This window comes from Gekko japonicus, unplaced genomic scaffold (assembly GCF_001447785.1).
Source record: "Gekko japonicus isolate JY-2015 unplaced genomic scaffold, Gekko_japonicus_V1.1 scaffold76, whole genome shotgun sequence".
Taxonomy (NCBI): domain Eukaryota; kingdom Metazoa; phylum Chordata; class Lepidosauria; order Squamata; family Gekkonidae; genus Gekko; species Gekko japonicus.
In genome coordinates, this window is record NW_015166420.1 from 202,098 (window position 1) to 227,827 (window position 25,730).

A 25,730-nucleotide genomic window follows, 5' to 3' on the forward strand; every position below is an offset into this window, starting at 1 on the left:
CCCATCTCTCATGCAAGCTGCCATGGGGGGCATACCACCACCGCACAGCCTGAAACAGCGCTCTCCACCCATCTCAGCAAAAAGTGGGGGGCGTGGGCGGTAAGTTGGGGGGGCAGCCCCAAGATACCCCACTGTAGCCACAGGCCTGGTTCCGTGGTGCTGACCCGAATCAGGCACTCCATGCCAAGGAACTGAGAATCCACAGCTCACAACTCATGTGCGACCGTGACATCTGACACTGGGCAGGGAATCCAGACCCGACTTGGATAAATGTATGGATTTTTTGTTTTGTTTTGCTCAGGCAGGCAAAATGCAGAATCTTGGCCGAAGCGGCAACTGCCCAAGAGCCCATTACACACACGCAGGGACGCACGCACTGGAAGAGGATGTGTTTTTCCAACTTTTGGCCTCCCTGACCATCAGGCCTGGCAAAAGCATCTCTCTCTCTCTGGTGTCCTTTGCTTGAGAGCTCTGCCTTCCTGCTCCTATAGCCAAGGCCTCTGCATCGCTGGGATCAATTAAACACCCGCTGGGGAGCTGACTGGAAGCGGGCCTTCCTCCTCCTCTGGCAGCCGTATTACATCACCGCCAGGGCATTGAGGCGCTTTGACCTTCCCTCGGAGAACAGGGAACCTTTGCTAGCCCCGGCTCCCCCTGGGCCTGTCCTTCCCGCCTCCCGCCTCCATCTGCAGGGCCTCCCCTCTCTGCTCTCTGTTGTCTGAATAACTCGGCGTTTGGCTTTGTTGGTGGGGCCGGCGGGGTCCCAGGAGCAGCGACAGACGGCTTCCTCGGGAGGGAGGGTTTGCCCGGCATCTTGGCTGACCTCGATTCAGCTGCGTTTTCTTAGGAGCACTGCTCCGGGGTGGGGGTGGGGGGGATCAACTGTTGATTTCCACTGGGGTGGGTGTGGGGCGGAGGAGAGGAATACAGTTTTTCTGTTTGGGGGACGTTAACCTCTTCCCTAACGACTGGCTTCTCTGGTTGCAATCTGTAGATGCTTCTCTAACGTGAAACGGTGTAACTATAATTCCCGCCCCCCCTTCCTCCAAAGAGTGACCCTGGAGCTCACGGCAAACTGGGGATGCTGCTCTGTTAACCGGGCAAGGGCAGGAGGCCCAGCGCCTGGCATTTATGCCCCGCCTGGCCAGTCCCAAGGCGTCAAACAACCTGCCAGTCACAGGGGAAAGCGTTGCGCCCTGCTATTACCCTCGGTGCTGTGGTCTTGAGGGCAGGTTGCAGGTAGCCAGTGCTCAACTCTGAGTCAGACCCCGGAACTCCGGTAAAAGGGTTCTTCAGGTTATTACCAGCTAGCAGCTTGGCCCTGTATCCTTTTCACTAAGAAAAAAAAAATCCTTGAATAAGGTCTGATTAATCCATTGTCCTGAGCAGCGTGGCAGGCTGTTCTTTGCGTGTTTGGTGTAATGGTTAGGGGTGCAGACTCTAATCTGCACCCCTAATTCCCCACTCCTCCAAGTGCAGCTGCTGGTGTGACCTTGGGTCAGTCACAAGTTGTTTCAGAGCTGTTCCCTCAAGAGCAGTCCTCGAAAGAGCTCTCTCAGCCCCACCTACCTCACAGGGTGTCTGTTGTGGGGAGGGGAGGGGAAAGGGGGATTGTGAGCCGCTCTGAGACTCCTTCGGGTAGGGAAGGGTGAGGTATAAATCCAATCTCTTCTCTTCTTCTCCTCCCTTTGGTGCTGCAACACATTCCATACTAAGCAGATCCCAACTAGGCCGGAGCTTGGATGGGGCGGGGAGGTTGCTGTAAACAGTTTGGGATCCACTGAGGTTTGCTTGGTGCGGGTCCCTGTCCCCATGTTCTGTCTCTGGCATTTGGGTGTGCAGATTTCAGACACGTGGGATGTTTTCAGTTGTGTTCATTTCATGCCTTTTGGCTTCACTCATAGGACCCTGCCTGCCAGGTTGGGTTGACAACCTCCAGGTGGTGACTGGAGATCTCCTGGGGTTACAACTGATCTCCAGATGACCAAGATCTGTTCCCGTGGAGAAAATCACCACCTAGGAGGGTGGACTGTCTGGCATTATACCCCACTGAAGTCCCTCCCCTCCCCCAAACCCCACCATCTGTAGACTCTGCCCCCCAAATCTCCAGGAATTTCCCAGCCCGGAGCTGGTGACCCTACTGCCAGGACTCTTGACAACCATGGCAGCGTTCCGGCAAAAAGCTAATTTTTAGCACACTTCTTGCTCTCCGAGGAGGGTGCCAGACTGAGTGGGATGCACCCCCCCCCCAGCCTGTGGATCGATATCGATTTCCTGTCCTCATGAGAAAGGAGGGGGAGAAGAAAGGATGTCATATTTTACTAAGGGTTACGGGGCTCAAAGCAAGAGCCCTCCCCCACCTCCCTGCATTTTTTGGATGAAGGAAGGGCAGGAGCTGGGAAGGCCTCCCGCCACAACCCGGAGAGCCAGTGCAGTTCCAGAGTCTGCTTCAGCCCTTCCATCTGGGCAACTCCTCCCTGAGAAAAGCTGTCCTGGGGCTGGAGGCTGAACTTTGCTGGCGCTCACACCCGGGCACCTGAAAATATTCCCCCGAGCAAAACCAATTCAAGTAGCAGCTGGCCTCAGGAGCCCGATAGGAGGAGGGAACGCCGAAGGACTGGCCGTGGAAAGTGAAGCACGTTGGTTAGGGCTACCGGCTCCAGGTTGGGAAATACCTGGAGGTTTGGGGGTGGATGGGGCCCGAGGAGGGCGGAGTTTGGGGCATAATGCCACGGAGTCCAACTTCCAAAGCGGCCATTTTCTCCAGGTGCACTGATCTGTCACCAGGAGAGCAGTTGTAATAGCAGGTCTCCAGCCACCCCCTGGAGGCTGGCAACTCTAAAGCTGAGTGGCTTCAAGATGGCAGAATTTGGACAGGCCCAAATTCCGGTGTGTTTGGTCTTGGTCTCATTCTCACTCTCTGTCTCTCTCTTATCTCTCTATCTGCTGCAAGAAAAGGAAGGAAGCGGGTTCTAATTTCCATCAGAGGTGATGTAAGGCAGGGCCTATCATGGGCTTTTCTTAAATGCCAGGATCCAGCCGTGGTATATAGAAGCAGTAATGCAGAACCAAACACCTTCGACCATGTGCAAAGTGCTTTTCTCCCCCCCCCCCCAGGTTAAAGGTTCCCAAGCCAGAGATCCGGGAAGCCGGCTGGTGTGACTGCCAATGGCCCCCGCTCATTTTTAAGAAAACAAAGTTCTGTTTTCTTTTCACACCAGTGGAGGCCACTCGAGAAATATGTTAAAAAGTTTTTTTTAAGCCAGAAGTATAGGATGGTGTTTGTGTGTGTTTAAATAACACAACGATACAGTCTTATTTACAAGGAAGGATAATCCTAGGGTTATAAAAGGAGGCCACATCCGTTGGGATTTCCTCTGAGCCGATCCAGTGTTTGTGCTGGAAGTGGATGACGTTATGACGCTTTCTTAAAATACGGTTTGTTTTTTCACACAGGGTGTGTGTGTGTGTGTGTGTGTGTGGCGTCAGTAATGATTTTCCCAGGCAGGATACTGAACTAGTGCATTGCTGTGCTGGTCCCTGCAAAGAAGAAAACTGGTATAAATCAGGATCTAACTTTCCCCTGCCAAGAGAGTATAAGCGAATGAATTCCTAAACAGACTTACACCCTTTGAAGCCCAAAGAGTGTAGCTCTGTTTAGGGTTGCAGTGTAAGGCATAGGGTTGCCAACCTCCAGGTAACACCTGGAGATCTGCTGGAATTACAACTGTTCTCCAAACGACCAAGATCGGTTCCTCGGGAGAAAGTGGCTACTTTGGAGAGGTGGACTCTATGGTATTATACCCTGCTGAGGTCCCCCCCCCTCCCCAAACACTCCCTTCCCCAGGATCCACCCTCCAAATTTCCAGGTATTTACTAACCCAAAGCTGGGAATCCTACAGAACTTTTCCATTATAGTTAGTTTCCGTTGCTTATATCCTGTTTAAAATTATCCATTGCCTTTATAATCTGCCATCCTCCCAACCTTTGGTGGGAAGGTAACAGTGCGCCTTGGTGTTTAGTCATGCCGGCCACATGACCACGGAAACGTCTTCGGACAGCGCTGGCTCTTCGGCTTTGAAACGGAGATGAGCACCGCAACCCTAGAGTCGGATTCGACTGGCTTTCAAGCAAGGGAACCTTTACCTTTACCTTTAGAACCTTCAAAAGTGTTCCTATCATATCATTTGGGATGTTGCATTAGAATCTTCACTCCGCATATAGGTTTTTGGACTGGTGCTAAATTTCACCTATTGATTTCACATTTGGCTTCAGGTCTCGAACGCCTATTTATCATAGCCCGCCAAAATCCACCTAAAATCATTAGGACAGTTTCACATGTAAATAAATATCCACAGTTATGAACAGTATTGCGGACTTGGTCTGGAATTTTAGGAGAGGGATGTCATACTGCTCAAACTACTGAAGAAGTCACAGTCTTAGAAAGTCCTGCAGGGTTGTTCATTCATTTCCAAATGCATTAAAAAACACACACACAACTAAACGAAATGTTGTTTGTTTCCTAGTGCCTAGCTAGTTAGAACAGGGGTTCCTAACCTTTTTGGGCCTGTGAGCACCTTTGGATTTCTGACACAGTATGGTGGGCTCAGGCACAAAATGGCCAACACAAAATGACTGCCAGAAGAGGCGGAGCCAGCCACTAAATGGTTGCTGCAGCTTGCCTTCTGTCACACAGTTTGTGCAGTGGTAGCAGTTGCTGCTAAAGCAACTGTGCAGCCAATCAAATCTCCAGTTGCCATTCTGAAGCCTTGCTGGCCAAAAGCCTCCCTGGCCCCACCTGCTTTCTAAATACACTGGGCAGGCACCAGGAAAGATGTCAACGGGCGCCATGATGCTTTCTACCACCATGTTGGGGACCCCTGAGTTAGAGAGTTCATCAGGAAGATCAGAGGGATGGGGAGTCAGGAGAAGAGGAGAGATATGAAACTGACAGGGAAGCTTTCCAGTCATCAAAATCAAGCAGATCTCACAATCGAAGAGAATTGTGTTTAGGATTTTCTTTCCTGTGCGTTTCTACCATTGTTAGATCAGTAGCTTGGCAAGGGCTTTCTTGATTATATAGTTGTGGAAGCGGCTAGTTGGTTCTTAAGAAGCCTTCGTTTTTAAAGGCTGTTCGGTTGTTTGCTCATGACAGCAAATAATGTAATTTTGTAATGATTTTTTAAAAAATGTGTGTCTGGTTGAACAATAGAAATGAAAACAGACGAATGCACTAATGGCTATAATGACAGCGAGTGAAGCTTTTAAAGACGCAAATGGAAAAAAATCACTGCACGTCGCTACAATATTGCATGTACAAAGTCACACCCATGTATTTTGTTGTGCCAGTCTGGAATAACTACTGCCCACTGGCTATCTGTCCTCTCACCTAGCAGTAGCAACTTTGTGCAGTAAGGTGCTTTAATCTCAATAGGTGCAGTGGGTGCACAAACACACATCAATTCTCTCCGCAATGGTAGTGGGGATGTTCAGGTACTTTAATGTTGGAACTGAACATGGCTTGAAGGAGGACGAGTGAACAGCCCTCCGCTTGCAGGTTCCAGTCTCTGTTTCCCTGTTAGCATGTGCTAAAAGGGCAGAGAAACCCTCCTGATTGTATGCTCCTAGGGGTAACGAATCTATGCTAAGTGATTTCTGAGTACGCTCCCTGCTGTTATGTTCATGGGACCCTCGGGCCGGTCCCCTCTTCCCTCTGTCGCCATTCCTCTCTCCCTCTCTCGTTAGATATGATGAGTCCCTGGGCTGCCGCTGAAACTGGGTAACTGCTCTTAGGCACCGTAATGGCCCTTAAATGGTTTTTACGATCTGAGCAAGCAACCGTTCTCTTTAGCTTGTGAAGTCACACTCGAGGAAGAACGGCAGTTGCCTTTTGTACACCGCAGGCTCTAATTGAGGCAATAAATGGCGACCTCTAAGGGGAAAGATGGGGAGCCGATGCCCAGCTGTGGAAGGCCAGGTTGGCATTAAGCTCTGAGTGGCCAGAGGTGTCGCTTGCCATAATAGGCAGGGGTGGAGACAGCCACAGGGCAGAAGCTCGGCTCTGTTGAGGCAGAGTTAGATGTCCGGGAGTTCTAAGCTCTGTGATTGCTGGAGAGTGTACAAAACGGACAGACTGTGCAGGGAAGGCTCATTTATTTATTTATTTGAAATATTTATTAGCCGAAATTTAAAATCACAATTCCGGACTGCTGGTAAACTTAATGGAATGGGGTCCATCATCAGCTGCCTCCTAAAGACCTTCCTCGGGAGGTCGTTCAGTAACCGTGGGGCGGCCACCAAAAAGGCCCTGTCCTGTGTACCCATCAAATGAGCTGCTATGATTACTGTGACAGTCAGGAGGGGCCTCTCCTTGTGATCTTAATTCCTGGGCAGAAACAGCTGGGAGAAGACAGTCCTTTGTGCAGGGCAGAAGGTGGCAGATGGGAGGGGTGCTTCCTTTCACCTGCACACCATTTTCCCTCCGCCACCCCTGCCCACAGGTAGTTTTCCTCCTTATTTTCATCCGATACATTCCAAGAGAAAGCATAAGTATTTCAAGAACATCAGCAGACTTCCCCTGCAACTGAGTAGGAAAAAGAAAGTTTTCTGTTGTAAAAGTCGGAGGGAATGATGTTGGCTGCTGCCTAATCAGTCTTTTCTTTTCCTTTGTTCTCTGCTTCTCCTTTGGTCCCGGCTCTCTCCCATCCCGCAGAATCGGGGGCGCTTGGCTGAGAAGAGGACAATCCCCTTGCCTCCCACCAGGACCCCAAAGAAAGAGCTGCCCTCCATCTTTTCACACAGCGACGACAGTGAAGAGAGTGACAAGGTCAACGGTCACCACCCTGATGTCAAGCAAGAGGAGGATTTGCATATTAGTATCATGAAAAGAAGGTAATTTCCCCACCCTGAAGCATTAAAACTGGGTGGATCATAAATAGTGCGAAGTCAGGGATTGCAGGTTGTTTCAGCCTGACTGGATGGTTGTATATCATTGGCTGAGCTGCTGTGATGTCATGTAATGCTCATGAACATAGTCACTGCTCAGAGTCAAACTGTTGGCAATAGAATCTTCGTTGTTTCCTTTGAATTAATATGTGTGAGTGTGATATTATGAGTTTGCCCTGTGGGGGGTGTATATAATGGAACAGAACATTTCTGCCTCTCCCCTCCCCACGTACTGTACCCTTCTGATATTTCTGAAATGTTGCTCCTGGGGAATGGGACCCTCATGAGAGGCAAACTGGGGGTCTGTAGCAAGAGGAGAGAAGTGGAGGAAATTACCCCACCCCTTCTGTTAGTGGAAAATTTAATCTGGATTGAGCCACATTAAATCCCAGGATGTTAAAAGTCTAGTCAATTCAGTAATGAAGCTACAACTGAACAGATAGCTGAACAAGAGGAAAATGACCAAATACAAAATCCACACCTATCAAAATCATGGTTTAATTAGTAACATGGTTCTGCCATAACTTCATTGTTTGTGCTGTTTAGGGAATGATAGATCCATGAATTCTTGTTCTTTCATGTCGGCTGTGACATCACTTAAGATCCATAAACATTCAAACTACTTGCAGGGATGGAAGTAGTGCTGAACAGTCAGCAATAGAATGTTGACAACCAGTGCAAATCCTGTAAGGAAGGTGAAAGGCCCTTTTTGATGGTGGAAAGTCTCTCAGATAGCCCAGGCTGCTGGCGGTCTGGAATCCATCTCTCTGCCCATTGCATTTTAACCCTGCCTTTTCTCCAAGGAGGTCAGGGAAACATATGTAGTTTTTCCCCACCCCATTTTATCCTCACAACAACCCTGTGAGGTAGGTTAGGCTCATCATTAGTTGGCAGCAAGGCAGAGTGGAGGTTTGAGCCTAGGGTTGCCAGGTCTGACTCAGGAAATATCTGGGGACTTTGGAGGTGGAGCCTGGAGACTTTGGGGGGGGTGGAGCCAGGAGCCAGGATGTGAAATCACTTTTCTGATGTCATGTCCTGTGATGTCACTTCCAGGTACACCCCCCATATCCAGAAGGTTCCTGTCATTGCATGGTAGGAGCTTGTGCTTCTAACACAGTGGTTGCTCTCAACTCATTCTCCACCCAAGCCACACACACACTGGTGACATTTAGGGTTGCCAAGTGAGGCTGACAAGCTGGCAGGGGGCTTTCCAGGAGCCTCCGGGAGAGGGGAGGGAAGAAGCATGGCTGAATTCCAAAGGGAGTTCTGGCCATCACATTTCAAGGGACAGTGTTCCTTTTAAATGTCTTCCCTCCATTGGAAATATGGAGGATGGGGGCACCTTCTTTTGGTAATAGAATTGGACCTCCTGGACCAATCTTTTTGAAACTTTGGTAGGGGGGGGGGTTGAGGAGAGGCACCAGATGCTATGCTGAAAATTTGGTGATTCTACCTCAAAAAACAGCCTCCACAGAGCCCCAGGTGCCCATGGATCAATTCTCCATTATACCCTATGTTATATATAGACTGGTCCCCATAGGGTGTAATGGAGTGCCCAGAGGACATTTCTCCCCCCCCCCCACTTTCTGATAACCCTGAAGCAGGGGGAGGGCCTCCAAACCAGGGGATGCCCTGACCCCATCTGGGGATTGGCAACCCTATCTAAGCCAGAGTCTTCCTGGTCCTTGTTGTGCACTGTGTTTTCTGCATCGCGCTGGCTGGTGTTTCTTATATAGAACTTGCACCTGCAGGCAACGGGTATGCTCGTCTTACCCCCACCCCAGCTTGTCTCATTACAGCTATTCTTGGCCGTCGTCATCGTCCCGGGCTCACTAATGCTCAGTTCCTGAGACCAGCCCTATAAAAACCGAGGAGCAGAGAGCAAAAGCGTGTAATTGCTTTTCTTGTGTTTTTACGTCTGTGTTGCTTATGAGCAGATGAGCCGTTTTTCGGCTCCTTTGGTGGGTGACAACAGTAGAGATCGGGGGAATGGGGGGGGAGAGAATCAGCCCACCCACCCCCCAACCAACCAAAACACATCTATAACTTGATCCGCTGATGCTTGTGGCCATTAGCCATGGCAGCTGTTTATTGATTGAAGGGGCAAGACCAGGAAATGTGTGCACTCCTTCGCCACCCGCTGCAAAGGCATGCTAAGGGACCGGGCAGGGGGCCCCCGGGGTGTGCATTTCTTTTAGCACCCTTGCAGTGCCGGGAGACTTATCCAAATGTTTGAGACCCAGGCTTAATGTCTAGAACTCTGAATTATTGTAATGGCATGGACTAGTGAGCTGGAATGTGCAGCCTCTTTCCCCTCGCTATTAGTATTATTAGTTAGCTATTAGCAGGGCTATTTTGGGGCAGGAACCCACAGGAACCGAGTTCCGGCTGGCTCCTGAGTTGGCCACGCCCAGCAGGAGCTCATTAGCATAACAGGCCAGACCCAACAGCAGAAACTCATTTGGATTGGCTACAATTAGGGGTGTGTGGCCTAACATGCAAAGGAGTTCCTGCTACCAAAAAAGCCCTGGGTTTTGACAACAAACAAGGTAAACAGAATAAGAAGCAAAAGGTGGGTGTGGCCGAATGACCACACTTCTGGTAACATGGGGGTGTGGCCTAATATGCCAATGAGCTGTGCTATCAGGGGTGTGGCCTAATATGCTAATGAGTTCCTGCTGTTGGGTATGGCCTATTATGCCAATGAGTTCCTGCTGGGCTTTTTCTACAAAAAAAGCCCTGGCTATTAGTAGGTAGAAAGCGCCATCAGGTCACAGCCGGCTTAGGGCAACCCCATAGGGTCTTCAAGGCAAAGGATGTTCGGCACTGGCTTGCTATTGCCTTCCCTCTGCGTAGGGACCCTGGACTTCCTTGGTGGTCTCCCATCCAAGTACTAATCAGGGCTGACTCTGCTTAGCTTCTGAGAGCTGACAAGATCGGGCTAGCCTGGGCCATCTAGGAAAGGGCAGAGGTGGTTGGCCATTGCCTGGCTCCACATCACGACCTTGGTATTCATTGGAGATCTGGATTTATACCCCGCCCTTCACTCTGAGTCTCAGAGCGGCTTACAAACTCCTTTCCCCTCCCCACAACAGACACCCTGTGAGGTGGGTGGGGCTGAGAGAGAGCTCTGAGACAACTGTCCTTGAGAGAACAGCTCTGACAGAACCATGGCTTGCCCAAGGTCATCCAGCAGCTGCAAGTGGAGGAGTGGGGAATCAAACCCGGTTCTCCCAGATTAGAGTCCGAGCACTTAACCACGACGCCAAACTGGCTCTCTGGGCCGACCCGGCTTAGCTTCTGAGATCTGACAAGATGAGGCTAGCCTGGGCCATCCAGGTTAGCATGACTACCTCTGAGTTTTTTGCAGCATAGGCCCTATGCATGCTTGCTTAGAAGAAAGACCCACTGACTTGGGTGTGCATGTCTTACTCCCAAGTAAGAATGCCTGAGGTTGCAGACTTGGCCTGTTTCCTTGGAAGAGCTCAAGGCTATAACAATCCCTTGTGGCTAATCGGGATCTAAAACGCTGATGCTTATGTCTAGGAATTCAAAACATTTAGGGCCAACCCAGACATGGGAAGAGGGGGATCCACAGGAAAAAATGGAAGAGAGGAAGAGAGGAGAAGAATGCCGTATGCCGTTTTGCGTCCCCGTTGGTCAGAAAGGTGGAATATAAATGAAGTAGATTTTTGTTTGAAGTGTGTGGACGGGTGTCTGGTTTTTTTTTTTAGGGGAAATGGAGAATGCAGGTGAGGGAGGTAAAACCACCCCCCGACCTTGCTACACCGCTTTCTGTTGTGTCCAGCATATCTCCCCTATCCCCTCTCCAACTTATGGAGTGAGGTGGCCTGTCAGAAAAATATTTAAAGGAATGCAGTGCAGTGTGGTAATGGAGGGGGGGGGAGCTTACCTCCTCTCACCTTCAGGGTCCTTTATCACTACCAACCCCCCCACACACACACACCCGTTTTAGACAAGAGCGGGTGAATGCATGTGGGTTCCCTGATGACATCTAGCTGGGTCCCTAGTCATGTGCTTGCACCTAAAAATTAAATGTGGGTTCCCAAAAAGCATGTTGCCTCTTGACTTAGGAGGGATTCCCTGCTCACCACTGGTGCCTTTAACATCCAAAGAGTTTCTGTCTATCTAGGAAGGACCTTCCTTCAAATGGGGTAGCATTTGAAGCACACCCAGTACAGATCCCAGGGCAAGTGAAGCGCCCCCTAGATTTCATCAATTTCAGTGCAATAGAAAGGGAAAAGACTGGGGATCTTTGAGGTTTTGATTTTATCACTACAGGCCCCCTTGTAGCCTGGTGGTAAAAACTATGGCTGTGAAGCACATGAATTGGTATGGCTTGGTGCTTGGGAGCCAGAAGATATCAATTCATATCTTAGCTCTGCCATAATTTCATGGAGCGGGTTTACACATGCCACTATGTCTGCTTTGCTGGCCCCATTTCTTGCCCCTCAATCTGGAGTATTAAGAACATCAGAAGAGGCCTGCTGGATCAGACCGGTGAGAGTCCATCTAATCCAGCATCCTGTCTCACACAGTGGCCAACCAGTTCCTCTGAAGGGCCAACAACAGGGCATAGAGGCCGAGGCCTTCCCCTGATAAGAACCTAAGAAGAGCCCTTGTGGATCAGAGCAGTGGTCCACCTAGTCCAGCATAGCGCCTCACCGAGTGGCCAACCAGTTGTTCTGGATGGCCAACAACTGGGCATAGAGGCCTTCATAAAAACATCAGAAGAGCCGGGCTGGATTAGAGCAATAATCCATCTAGTCCAGCATTCTGTCTCACTCAGTGGCCAACCAACCAGTTCCTCTGGATGGCCAACATCAGGGCATAGAGACCGAGGCCTTCAGAAGAACATCAGAAGAGCCCTGCTGGATCAGACCAAGAGTCCATTTAGTCCAGCATCCTGTCTCACACAATGGCCAACCAGTTCCTCTGGACAACCAACAACAGGGCATAGAGGCCGAGGCCTTCATAAAAACATCAGAAGAGCCCTGCTGGATTAGACCAAGAGTCCATTTAGTCCAATATCCCATCTCACACAATGGCCAACCAGTTCCTCTGGACGACCAACAACAGGGCATAGAGGCCGAGGCCTTCCCCTGATGTTGCCTCCTGGATCTGGGACTCAGAGGCTTAGTGCCTCTGAATGTGGAGGTTCCCCTCAGTCACCATGGCTAGTAGCCATTGATAGACTTCTCGTACATGAATCTCTTTAATCTCCTTTTAAAGCTGATAAATATTAGGGGCAAGAATGCTGGTCTACCTTCCAGGGTGATTGTAAAGATCGCTGAGATCATGTGTTAGGGAAAGCAGTATATGAAATACTAATCATTCCTGTTCAACATTTACTTGCAAACAGTTTCCAATGGAATTCCATGAAGGAGATGTGTCTCTGGCTTGCAGGTCATTTAATCACATATAAATGAATCTGAAACCTATCAGTTGTTTGCCTGGGGCCTGCCTGTTTCTAGCCCTCGGTTGAACCACCGTGATTCCATTTGCATGCCGACTTGCACAGTGGAAACTGTCAGTAAAAGAATGTTGGCAAACACTGCAGTTTGTGTGAGATAATTGAAAAGTCAGGATAGTGCTTGGGGGGGGGCCTCAAAGGAAGGGCTGTGATGTAACCAGGAAAGGAGGGGGAAGGTAGAGGCAGGATCGCTGTGAGGCTGGTGAGCTTCAATAGGCAGAAGGTCGAGCAGACAGGAAGTGGAGTGAAGAGACAGGAAACGGAAATGCGAGGTGACTTTCAAAGCAGGGAAGCGGGCAAGCACAGGTGTGTTGGTGCCCGGAATGGTGTGGGCCGGGAGAGGCAAGAGGCCAAGGGGCCCCGGGGAGGCTGCATTTCACACGTTAATCTGAAGTAACTAAAGAAATTGGTAGTTTAACAGATTGCTAGCAAGTTAACGATGTGTGTCAGCTACTGTTTTTCTGACTCTGGTCTGGACTAAGCGGCACACACGGACCTGTGCACTATTGCTGATTATTTCGTACATACGAATTTTGTTTTCAAACGTAAGATCAGGCTGAAGACAGAAGACCTCTTGAGTCTGGCAGCCGCACGGCTCTAACTTCTCAGCGAGGAATCTGCACACAGGTGCATAATCCACAAGCGGCCCGTATCGACGTGGCCAATAAAAAGAGGCCTTGGTCCTCAAACACATGATAAAAATCCTTTGACTTGGCTGATGGGGAAACACTCCTGATAAACAAGCAAGAGGCTTAAGTGCGTAAATGCATATTTTGGCTTGGATGCACCTGTGGCACTGGGGGAGGGGCAATGTGTTTTTTTGCATTGCCAGGGTGCTGGGAACTGTACACAGTGCAGCAGAGAGGACTCCTGTGCCAGAGAGCCATGGAAAGATTGATGGATGGGGATGGGGGGGGTCAGAGATAGCTTTTAGAATTCCCCTCATTTCGTTCCACCACCCTGTTTTGACTGATGCTTCGTCTTAGCGGGAGGGAAAAAAAACTTGAGAGAGGAACAGGAACGCGTCTCCTGTCGTCCCCCACCCCCCATTTCCTCTCCCTTTCGCCTCCAGCAAACCGGGTCATCGAGCCGCACTTTATGAGGCTTCCATCTTCTAATAGCAAAATTGCCGGCCTCTGCTGAAGGCTTTAATGGTTCGCCGCTGTCAGACTGTCAGACGCATCCTCGCTGCCCTTAAGTGGAAAGCTATTTCTGACGTCTCTTGACGGCCGCCTGCTCTTTGACTCCCTAATTGATTGGCGTTCAAACCCGTGACAACCCCCCTCCCCCAAGATTACATGTTTCTGGCACCTATGGGATGCAGCCAGGCACAAAGGGAGACCACATGCAGCCAGCTGGGTGACCTTGGGTCAGTCACAAGTTCTCTCAGCCCCACCTACTTCACAGGGAGTCTGTTGTGGGGAGAGGAAGGGAAGGCGATTGTAAGCCACTCTGAGATTCCAAGTGAAGGGCGGGGGTATAAATCCAACTCTTCTTCTTCAGCTAAACATTAGGAAGAATTTCCTGACGGAGCGGTTCCTCCGTGGAACAGGCCTCCTTGGGAGGTGGTAGGCTCTCCTCCTTTGGAGGTTTTCAAGCAGAGGCTAGATGGCCATTAGACAACAATCGGATCCTGTGAACATAGGCAGATCCTGAGAGGGGAGGGCAGGAAGGACTGCCTCAGTGCTTAGTTCTCGTGGCCCCTTCTTACACGCCCAGGAAACTGTTGTTCGCTACTTTGGGGTCAGGAAGCAATTTTCTCCAGGCCAGTTTTGCCCAGGGATCCTGAAGGTTTTTTTTTTTGCTATCTTCTGGGCATGGAGCAGGGGGTCACTGGAGGTGTGGGGGGGAGGTATTTCTGAATTTCCTGCCTTGTGCAGGGGGTTGGACTAGATGACCCTGGAGGTCCCTTCCAACTCTATGATTCTGTGATTCTTCTGGAGGTGGCCTTTCACTGACAGAGGATGCACGAAGCTCTGAGATGCCATCTTGGGTTCAACCAACGGTGTTCATGGTCTATCAGGAAGGTCAGAGTGGGGGGGCATAGAGAAGGAGAGACAGTCCCTGAGACACATTTCCCGGGAATGTCTCTCTGAGCGTGCTTTTTATTTGTATTCCAAATGAGACCACCTGTTTCCGGAACAGTTTTTGCAAGGTTAGTTGATGGTGCCCAAATTGCTGGAGAGGGCCTGTGTCTCAATGGAAGAGCCTCTGCTTGGCATGCAGAAGGCCTCAGGCTCAATCCCCGGCATCTCTGGTAAGGACCAGGCAGGAGGTGATGTGAAAGACCTCAGCCTGAGGCCCTGGAGAGCCGCTGCCAGTCTGAGTAGATAAGACTGACATTGAGGGACCGATGTTTGGGTTCAGTATCTGGCAGCTTCACGAGTTGGCATGGAAAATGCTTGCGATGGTCAGACACGGAGAGCAATGAGTAGGGAAAGGGCCCTCACTTCATTTGGGGCCCGGACTTTCCTAGATGGGCTCTGGAGGCCAGAGCAAGTCTGCCGCTGCCGTTTTCCAGGGAAACATGTTCAGAGCCGATGGTGCCCCCCCGCCCCCCACAGCTCAGTCCTGCGTGACTCCTCCCGAGAACTTCCTCCTCCGGCACAGCTGCCTGCTCCTGCCGCCACTTCATAATAATGACTGTCACCCTAATAAATAAAATACATTTAAGATCCGTCTGGGAAACGAGCCCTGGATTTGATCCAGAGTGCCAGGAAGCGGCAGCCGGTCTAATGAGGACTTAGATTTGATAGTGAGAGGAAATGGCTACTTTATTGTGCAGCGGAACTGGTGGGTGGGGGGAGGAAGAGAGACACACACACCCCCGCCTAAATGGGAGCTGAGAAGAGGTGTGTCTGTGTGTGTGTGCGTGTGTAGGGGAGAGAACGGGGCAAGAGTGCCCGAGGTAGCCCATGGTCAAAAGACAGTGAACCAGGAAAGGCCCTGTGGTTCAGCACGAGGACTAAAACTGGAGAGGGATGCTAAGCTGATGCTAAGAGAGTCGAAAGTGATTTTGGAGAGGCTCCACTTGCCACAGTCTGTATGTACATTTCCCCCACTCCTGCTGCTGGCCAAATAGGTATGGTCGTGTCTTTTTATATATATAAAAAGACGTATAATTGTGTATATATATATGCGACCTCTGGCAACTCCTACTGGGGCACGGGGGACATTCAGAGAAGTGGCTTGATGGCCTGCCTCTGCTTCCCAACCCTGGTATTCTTTGAAAGTCTCCCATCCAAGTGCTTGACAGGGTCGGCCCTGCTTAGCTTCCGAGATCTGATGAGATCTGGATTGTCTGGGCTATCCAGGTCAGGGCGGTACGGGCATGTCTTTTGACACAGTACGAAGCCTGAAGAATCTGCTCACTGCTGGCAATGGTGGGGTGAGTACCTAGTCCCAGGTGCAACCAGAGCTGGCTTTACAGGGCCAGGTAGAACACTAAAGACCACCTTGGGTCACCCAAAGGCTGCTGGCCCTTGGATGCCCGAGAGCAGCAGAAACTAGAAGAAGAAGAAGAGATTGGATTTCTACCCCGCCCTTCACTCGGAGTCCCAGAGCAGTTTACAAACTCCTTTCCCTTCCCTTCCCCCAACAGATAGCCTTTGAGGTAGGCGGGGCTGAGAGAGCTCTTTCCAGAACTGCCCTTTCAAGGACTATGGCTTGCCCAAGGTCACGCCAGCAGCTGCAAGTGGAGGAGTGGGGAATCAAACCCAGTTCTCCCAGATTAGTCTGTGCACTTAACCACTACACCAAACTGGACAGCGGCTCCCTCTTCCAGCAAGTTACCACAGTGATTTAGGGCATGAGATACCTGGTCTAGTTGCTGCCAGAACGGTTGCCAACCTCCAGATGGAACCTGGAATTCTCCTGGAATGACAACTGATCTCCAGACTAACAGAGATTAGTTCCCCTGGAGGAAACAGCAGCTCAAGAAGACAGTCTCTGTGGAGTCCCTCTTGTTAGGACTAATGAACAATTGGTTGGAAAGAAGCCATGGAACTTTATTTCTATATGTGACTACAGCAGTAAGAAATGGAAGTGTCGGACAATACCTAATATAGAAGAACGGTTGGAGAAGATGTTGGACCTTGCAGCAATGGCTAAACTTACTGCGTTGGTTAGGAAAAAGACAAGTAGTTCGTCTACTACAGATTGGAAACCCCTTATAGACTTTTTGCAGTAAACAGACAATAACGACTTGATGATTTGTGGTTTTGATGATAAGATATTAAGATACCAAAAAAGAGAGTTCATTATTCTCTATATATAGAGCAAGGAACAACTTTGTAATCAGACTTATAATTGTTGTAGAGAAAATTTTGTGTATGTTTTTTCTTTTCCTTTTCCCCCTTTTATTTTCTCAATAAAAAGAAAAATAAGACAGACTTTTTGGCATCACATTCCCACTACACACCCTCTTCAAAGTACACCCTTCCCAGGCGCTGCACACAACTCTCCAGGAATTTCCTAAGCTAGAGTTGGCAATTGTGGTTGCTGGAGTTTACCTGCATCTTGTGTCAACTGGGCTCCCTTGCTGGATTTTTTCCCCATTGACAAGAGAAACTAGTGTGGTTTGGTGGCTAGAAAGCAGGGGCTCAGGCCAGGAGACTTTAGGCCTTTGAATGCATTAAGATTCAGGCCCTGACCTGGATAGCCTAGTCAAGCCTGATCTGGTCAGATCTCAGAAGCTAAGCAGGGTCGACTGTGGTGAGTACTTGGATGGGAGACCTCCTTGGAATGCCAGCAGTCGGGAGGCAGGGGCAGGCTTTATCCAGCCACCTCTCTGAATATCCTCCAGACCCCCAGTAGGGGTCAGTCACCAGAGGCCGCCACGACTTCCAAGTGGACCCACATGTACACATACACACATATAAAAATACGGGCGGCGGCGGCGGCGTGGGGGAAGATTCATGTGGCAGAGCATCTGCTTGGTGGCAGAGCATCTGCTTGGTGTGTAGAAGGTCCCGGATTCAGTCCCCAGCACTAAGTAGTGGGTGGTGTGCAAGACCTCTTCTTGGAACCTTAGAGAACCACTGAGAGTCATAGTAGACCATATGGACCTTACTGGACCAACAGTCTGCCTCAGTACAAGATAGCTGCATGGGTTCCTCCCAATAAAGGGTAATCTGTTGGATGGATTGTCCTCACTTCTTTGGAGGCTACTTGCGGAAGGGCTTTCGCTCTGTGATAGAGCCTCTGCTTGGCATGCAGAAGGTCCCAAATTCAATCTCTGGCATCTCCAGTTAAGGTTCCGGCAATATTGACCTTGGTGGACGAAAAGTCTGAGTCAGTAGAAGGCAGCACCATGTTTTGGTGAGGGGCCGTGGCTCAGTGGCAGAGCACCTGCTTTTCATGCAGAAGGTCCCAGGTTCAATCCCCGGTATCTCCAGTTAAAAAGATCATATAGTAAGTGATGTGAAAGACCTCTGCCTGAGACCCTGGAGCGCTCCTACCAGTCTGAGTAGACAAGACTGTCCTCAGTAGATCAATGGTCTGATTCAGTATATGGCAGCTTCATGCGTTCATGGGACCAGCTTGGAGAGTTGGATCCAGGTGGGCTGCCGTGTTGGTCTGAAGCAGCAGAACACATTTTGAGTCCAGCGGCACCTTTAAGACCGACAAACGTTTATTCAAGGTGTGAGCTTCCGTGTGCAAGGCACATTTTCTTAGATACCTCAAGTGCATATGCGCAGGAAAGCTCGTACCTTAAATAAACTTTTATTGGTCTTAAAAGTGCCACTGGACTCAAAATTTGTTCTAAAGCTTGGAGAGTGTTGCAGCAGCTTTGATGACATCCCACAATCGAAAGCGAGCACTCACAGGATCTGTGGCGCTTCTGAAGTCTGTCCTCTTAGTTTTCTGGGTGTCTTTTTTAACATGTGGGAACATCAGTGGCAGTCCATCTTTCGACATAGGCTTGGAAACGAGCCAGTCCTCTTTCTGTTCCCTCCCCTGCCTACGTGGGCAATGCTCCCTCTAAGCGGTGGAGTCTTGTGAGCAAAAATTCTACTTTGTGAGCTACTGGCATTAAAGTTGTGAGCGAGCCATTTGGCCACTGCATCAGTTTACTCTGGAGCCATCCTTCCTGATCTAAGACGAAAGTGTGTGAGCCGGAGGCTAAAAAGCTGTGAGCTAGCTCACACTAACTCAGCTTAGAGGGAACACTGCACGTGGGCGCCTCTTCTCCGGAAAGCTCGCTTCCAGTTGTGGGACCCATCTGGGCGTTTTTATTAAACTCTTTCTAGCTGATTGCACATCCGAGGAAGGGTTTTGGTGGTGGTGGTGGGGAGGCTGTAGCAGAAAGAGGAGCATGAGCAGGCTGTTTGCTTGTCGCCCTCTCTCTCTCTCTCTCTCTCTCTCTCTCTCTCTCTCTGTAATTATTAGTAATTTATGAGCCCCCCCCCCCGCGCCGCTCCCCTATCCCACCCACCCAAGGACGCCGCTCGGGCCGCTTGATAGCGTGCAAATTATTAGTAATTTGATTTCAATTGAATGAATAACCCGCTAAAGCGAAACGCACATTAGCCCCAGAAATCTAATTGGAGATAACACCATAGAAACTAGAGAAACGCAAGGCGAGCACTTGGTTAAGCTACCCGGGAAAGAAAAAGGGTGGGTGTGTGGGGGGGGAGAGAGATTGAAGATAATTGGGATTTAATTTCATTTCTTACCTATTCATTTGTTTAAATATGGGTGTTTAATTATCCAGCTCGGCAGATAGCTGCGGTTGCCAAGGTAGGAAAATGTGCTCTTCCCTCCCCACCCCCCACCCCACTGCATCTGGACGGCATTGGTTTTCCCTCCCGTTGCAGAAAACACTCCGATGGACGCCTAGCAGACTTTGAGGCTGAGCCATACGAGACCTTATTGGGAGAACATTACAGTGTCCCGGAAGGCTGTGCCCAGTTGCAGAGCCCTACTGATGCGGGTTGCTTTGCAAATGTCAGAAAGGCCTTGCTGGATCAGACCAAAGGTCCTAGCTCAGCATCCTTCTCTTGATGTGGTCAATGAAGCTCTACAGGAAGGGGACGGAGGCCTTAGACGCCGCCTCTTGTTGGCTCTCAGTTATGCAGAGTTCTGCCTTTGAACATGGAGGTTCCATTAACTCGATTTCAATTTTTATTTTCCATACAAGACAAACACAAAATAGACAAACAAACATACACACAACAAAAAGGGGGGGCTTCCGTTTACATCATTGATTTGTCTGTTAAATTACCTCATACATTACCAAATTGTATTTTTCAATTTTTTTCTCCACCTTGTATTTTAAAATATATCGTTGCTTATAACTAAAAAAAAAAAGAGTTCATATTTCCTTGTATTTCAGTTGGTTTCTTCCATCCATTTGTAAAATCTTAACCATGTATTCTCAAAGTTTTCTTCAGTTTGTCCTTACAAAATAAAAGTTACTTTGTTTGTCCATCTCTGCTGTTTCAAGTATTTTGTTCATAATTTCTTTTTTTGAAAGTACCTCATTTTTCCTCCAGTATTTGGCATATAATATTCTTGCAGCTACATGTATAATAAGACAGGCGTCTTGGTGGTGAGGTTCCATTAACCCATCGTGGTTCACAGCCACTGAGTGACCTCTATGGATGCGTCTACTCCCCTTTTTGATTTTTTTAATAAAAAAACTGGACCAGCAATATGTTTGAGAGTTTAATGAGCAGAGGTGTCCTCTGGTTGCAGTGTTGGGGGGGGGGGCAAAATGGCAGGGTACTTGCTGGTTAATCTTGCTGAAGTCTTGCTACTCTTATTAGGCTCTTAGTAAGTGCTTCTGTACAGGAATTGTGTAGTTGGGGGAGTGCGTGATCCGCAAAGAAATGTCAGATGGAGGGGTGTGCCTTAACGTCGATTTGGATGGGAGGGGGTCAGGGTGAGATGGGGTAGGTTTGCTTGTTTGGAAGTGGAGATTGCAAATTGGGCCCAAAAATATATATCTCTTATTGCGGTGAGTCAATTAGCCGTGTGTGGATTCGAACTGGAGACATTCTGGGAGGTGGCTTGGAACCATTGTTCCTGTAGGCAACCTATGGTCCCTGTAGCCATTCCTGTAGCCTTGTGCCATTCTCCACCCTTCTGTTCTCTGATTGATCAAGGCATGTACCTGTCTCTGGAAAAAGAACATCTGGTGCATGCACCTCTTTGGAATTCATTCCCTGTGCTGCCCTCTCCTCTCCTCTCCCCTCCCTGATCTGCTTCCTGCTCCCTTGAAGCGTTCCCTCCGTATCTGAGGACCAAATGACACAAAATTGGCAGATTTTGCATCTTTCGGCAGGCGTCTGCTCCCTTCCTGTGCAAGTGTTTGGCTCAGGCTCGGATTTCGAGGGCATAGCGCTGAACCCACATCTGCCCAGTTCCCAATGGACTTTTATCCAGGCGAAGTAGGACATCACCCTTGCTGGCAGCAGACCTGAGTTCATTTGGTGACCCCAGGCCAGTTCCTCTCTGCATGGCATGTCACATAGAGTTGCCCTGGGGACCCAGTGGGGCATGAAGAAGAAGAAGAAGAAGAAGAAGAGATTGGATTTATACCACGCCCTTCACTTGGAGTCTCAGAGCGGCTTACAAACTCCTTTCCCTTCCCCTTCCCCTCCCCACAACAGACACCCTGTGAGGTGGGTGGGGCTGAGAGAACTCAGTTTGGTGTAGTGGTTAAGTGCACGGACTCTAATCTGGGAGAACCGGGTTCGATTCCCCACTCCTCCACTTGTGCCTGGCTGGATGACGTTGCGCAAGCCGTAGTTCTGGCACAGCTGTCCTTGAAAAAGAGCAGTTTCTGTCAAGAGCTCTCTCAGCCCCACCTACCTCACAGGGTGTCTGTTGTGGGGAGGGGAAGGGAAAGGAGTCTGTAAACCGCTCTGAGACTCCTTTGGGTAGTGAAGGGCGGGGTATAAATCCAATCTCCTCTTCTTCTTCTTCTTCTTCTTCTTCTTCTTCTTCTTCTTCTTCTTCTTCTTCTTCTTCTTCTTCTTCTTCTTCTTCTTCTTCTTCTTCTTCTTCTTCTTCTCTTTTTCAAGGACAGCTGTGCCAGAGCTTGTGACTGACCCAAGGTCACATCAGCAGCTGCGAGTGGAGGAGTGGGGAATCAAACCCGGTTCTCCCAGATTAGAGTCTGCACACTTAACCACGACATCAAACTGGCATGAGAACAAGTGGCACTGGAACGGTCTGGCCCGTCGGGCTTGAGCCTGATTCTGAAACCGGAATGGCTTGCTCCAGGCAGCCCTTGGAGGCTTGCCCGCAAAAGGTCGGTCTTACGAAGGTGACAGAGATGGTGCCGCTTGCTACCTGGAGCTGCCGGCGGCAGTGGGAAAAATCTCTTCCGCTGCCTATCAGCGTCTAAATTTAGGCTGCCTCTCGTCTGGAGTCCTGTCTCTCCAGCTAGCAGGCGGAACATGCAGAATTAATTTCAGGGCGGGGGAAAGGGCTAATGATTTATTTACAGCTGGAAGGAGGCGAGTATGTGTGTGTGTGTGTGTGGGGAGCAGAGGGGAAACAGCAGGAGGCAAGGCAGCGGCTGGGCGTCCTTCATGTGCGCCAGGCTCAAGCGTCTCCTGCTTCCTGCCTCGGCATGCTGTTTAGGCGCCGTCTCCTACCAGGGAACAGGACCCTGTACACAGGAGGAGACAGATGCTGGCCAGATCATCCATTTTAAGCGGCAGATTGACTGGTTTGCTTACCTGCTTCTAGACCGCTTTTATAGCAGAAAGCAGTTTAGCCGAAGATTTAAAGACCAGACACAATAAAAGCCTAGCGCCAGTGTGGTGCAGTAGAGCATCAGACTAGGAGTGAGAGACACACTGCCCTGGAAGGCTGCTGGGTGACCTTGGACTGTCCACACACTCTTTGAGCCTAACCTATCTTTCAGGGTCATTGTGAGCATAAAATGGAGGGCAGAGAACCATGCATGCCTACCTGGGTTCCAAGAAGGAAGTGAGGAATGTAGTGCATAGATAAAATGTATAGTTGTCGTTCTAATATATAGTACGTTAAAAATCCCCAGACACCATTATAAAAAACCTGGCTGAATTTTCTTTAAAAAGTCTTTGCCTGGCTTCTAAAAGAGGGAGACAGATGAGCCCATCGGCACCGGAGTGACTGTTAGAAGGAACTGGTTCCTGGGGGTGCCTGTCCTATGGTGTTTTGGATACAGTCTTATTGGGAGATCTTAAGAGAAGGGAGGGGCTTGGAAAACCTGCTTTGACTGATTGCAGTCAAAAGATGTGGCAGATGATTTTCTTCCTTCCCATTCTATCTGAGGAAGTGAGCTCTGACTCAGAAAAGCTGATACTAGAAATACGTGTTGTTAGTCTTTAAGGTGCCTGCGGACTCCTGTTTGACTGATCGCAGACAGTTCAGAGATTGGAAATAAAAGATGAACTCACCCATTCTCTTTCTCCTGTGCAAAATCCTTCTCCTTTTATCAGCCTTAACCATGGTACATGGTTGCAGTTTGCTTGAAACCAGGGTTGGTAGCTTGTTGGCAAGCCCTGGTTTCAGGCAACCATGGTTTGCTTTAACTTCTGTTCAGATGTAACACCACACCGCAGCAAGTGCTGGAAAGTGGAGGGAAATGCCCATGCTGGCTCTCAGACTCTTAACTGTGATTAGGAGATGAGGAAACTATTCGTTCTGTACTGAGCCATGAGCATGGACATCTCTCAGATGGAGTGGATGGTTCATAGTTTCGGGTACCTGTGACTGAAACGTTTCTCTCTCGTTCCCTTCTTTCTCAACAGGATCCATGCACACTGGGATCTGAACATCTCTTTCCGTGAGACCTCTTGCAGGTACCCTTTTTGGCCCCGCTCTTTGTATGGTAGGCCAAGATGTTTATATGATAACACATTAACGTTGGCTTATTGGGTGCCTTTGGAGACATGACCCATTTTGATGTGTCTGTCACGTGGCTTTCATTTCTCATCTTCATTCTTTTCCTCCTTTCTTTGATCACTCAAAATGGCAGAAATAGCGCATTTCTCTTTGGAAGCGTGGTTGAAAGGACGATTCGCGTACCGAAATGGTAGGGTAAAGAATGTGAGCCATGCACATCTATGTAGAGTTTGGCATGGAATGAAGCAATCCCAGGTGTACGCCATGGGTGCAATCAAACTCACATTTAATATAACACCTTCTCTGTGTGTATGTGTGTAAAGTGCCACCGAGTCGCAGCCAACTTATGGTGACCTCCTAGCGATTTTGAGGCAAGAGACGCTCGAAGGTGGTTTGCAGTGGCCTTCCTCTCGCAGAGACCGTGGCATTCCTAGGTGGTCTCCCATCCAGTTACTAAACAGAACCGACCCTGCTTAGCTTCTGAGATCTGACAAGATCAGGCTAGCCTGACCCTTTCGGCACTGACGACTTGCTCCAGAGAATCTGAAGAGTCAAGCCTCTGCACTGGTATCCCCCCCCCCCCGGCTTATTTATTTGTGTATTCTATATGCATTCTGCATCTACAAGCAAAACCCGCATTTTTTGAGCTAACTGGCTGCTTTGTCTAAGATGAAGAGAAAGACAAACATCTTTCAAAACTTTTAACTGCAGACCCAACCCCTCCCTCCCTCCATGATTTTGCAAAAGGGAAGGGAAGGGAGGGGGAAATCTAGGCCCACACATGCAAGACTGACACATTTGGGAGCAGGGAATCCCCTAGTCCTTTATATTTACTGATTCCTTCTTATGCTCTCCCTGGCTTTTTAAAAGTTTGCCTGAGCAGGAGAACACACCCTCTCTTGTCTTTGGAGAAGGAGGGAAAGAAAACAGAACAGGGAGGGAGCATCATCCTAAAGAGGAAGAGGTGGAAACAGGGGAGGGCAGTGGGAAGCACTGAAATACTCACGGAAATAATTCTTTAGAAAGGATTAGCGATTCGAAAGCGGATGAGAACAATAAAGAATCTTAGCAAAAGGAGTTTTGGTAGCTGTGGGGCAACAGCGTGCTGGAAGCGGTCTGAATGCAGATTTCTGGAAAACAAATGCAGAAACAAGAGAAAGCCCCAACACAAAGTGGAAGTGGAAGCAGGAGGGAAATGCAGAACAAAAGAATAGGATGCACTCGGAAACCGAGGCAAAATACAGTGCAGAAAGAGCCAGGATATCTTCTAGAGAAACATAAACTCATAAAAGACTGCTCTAGTCTCATAAGATCATCATGAGTGAGCCTGAGACGCCACTGGATCCAAAGCTCTTTCATTCCGTGGTAGCTAGCCGGCTGTCTCTGTGACGCCCAAATGTTTCGCATGAGAGCAGAAGAGCAAGATTCAAGTCCAGTAGTAGCCTAGAGACCAGCCAGACTTTCAGGGCACGAGCTTTCAAGAGTCTAGGCCCCAAGCTTATAGCCTGAGGAAGTGTGCGTGCACACGGAAGCTCATACCTTGAATACAACTTCGTTGGTCTCTAGCTTCTACTGCTTCAGACGGCTGCCCGCCTGGATCCACCTGAAAGTCTTGTCAGTCTTGGAAGGTGCTCCTGGATTTGAGTCTCGCTCTTCTACCGCAGACCAACATGGCTGCCCCCTCAGAACTATCTTAATGAAGGCAGCGATCTTCTTCGTGGTCTCTGTGCTTCACACCAATGGGATCTAGTGCGCCTGCGCTGGATCTGCGCAGGCGCACTAGATCCCATTGGTGTGAATGCACAGATGACCACGAAGAAGATCACCAGTTACTGGTAAGCAACCTGTTTATCTTCTTCGTGGTCTCTGTGCTTCACACCAATGGGATCTAGTGCGCCTGCGCAAATCCAGCGCAGGCGCACTAGATCCCATTGGTGTGAATGCACAGATGACCACGAAGAAGATCACCAGTTACTGGTAAGCAACCTGTTTTTTCTCTCCCTGCTTGTCATCACACTCAGAGTCATAACACCGCTGGACTGAAGTTCTGTGTAGCTGTCATGGTTAATAGCTGTTGATAGACCTACCCAGCAGAGTTCAGCTGCAAAACAATTGACATGGCAAACATTGCTACTCGGTCTGCTCAACTCATTTTCATCAGCTTTCTGGTGATCGGTATCTGGCTGGATGTTAACGAATACATGTTACCATGCAACAGCCATTAGATTAAATGGGGACCGGGAAAATGTGCGGTGCATAGCTCTGTCAACAGCTATTAACCCTGATGGCTAATTTAGGGTTGCCAGGTCTGACTCAGGAAATATCTGGGGACTTTGGGGGTGGAGCCAGGGGCAAGGATGTGACATCATTTTTGTGAAGTCACATCCTGTGATGATACTTCCAGGTCCACCCCCCACATCCAGAAGGTTGCTGTCATTCCATGGTA

The 25,730-nt window shown here is 49.4% G+C and overlaps 1 protein-coding gene across 3 annotated transcripts in view; it reads left to right on the forward strand.

Moving 5' to 3' along the window:
* Nucleotides 1-25,730, forward strand: part of SAMD11 (sterile alpha motif domain containing 11) — a 207,049-nt gene that overhangs the window by 54,464 nt on the left and 126,855 nt on the right. For 2 of the 3 annotated variants that reach the window (XM_015411667.1, XM_015411666.1), the window contains exons 2-3: nucleotides 6,713-6,891; nucleotides 23,191-23,241. In XM_015411667.1, coding sequence (XP_015267153.1) covers nucleotides 6,713-6,891; nucleotides 23,191-23,241 — 230 coding nt within the window. The remainder of the gene's footprint in view (nucleotides 1-6,712; nucleotides 6,892-23,190; nucleotides 23,242-25,730) is intronic. The other variant, XM_015411668.1, reaches the window with a different exon arrangement.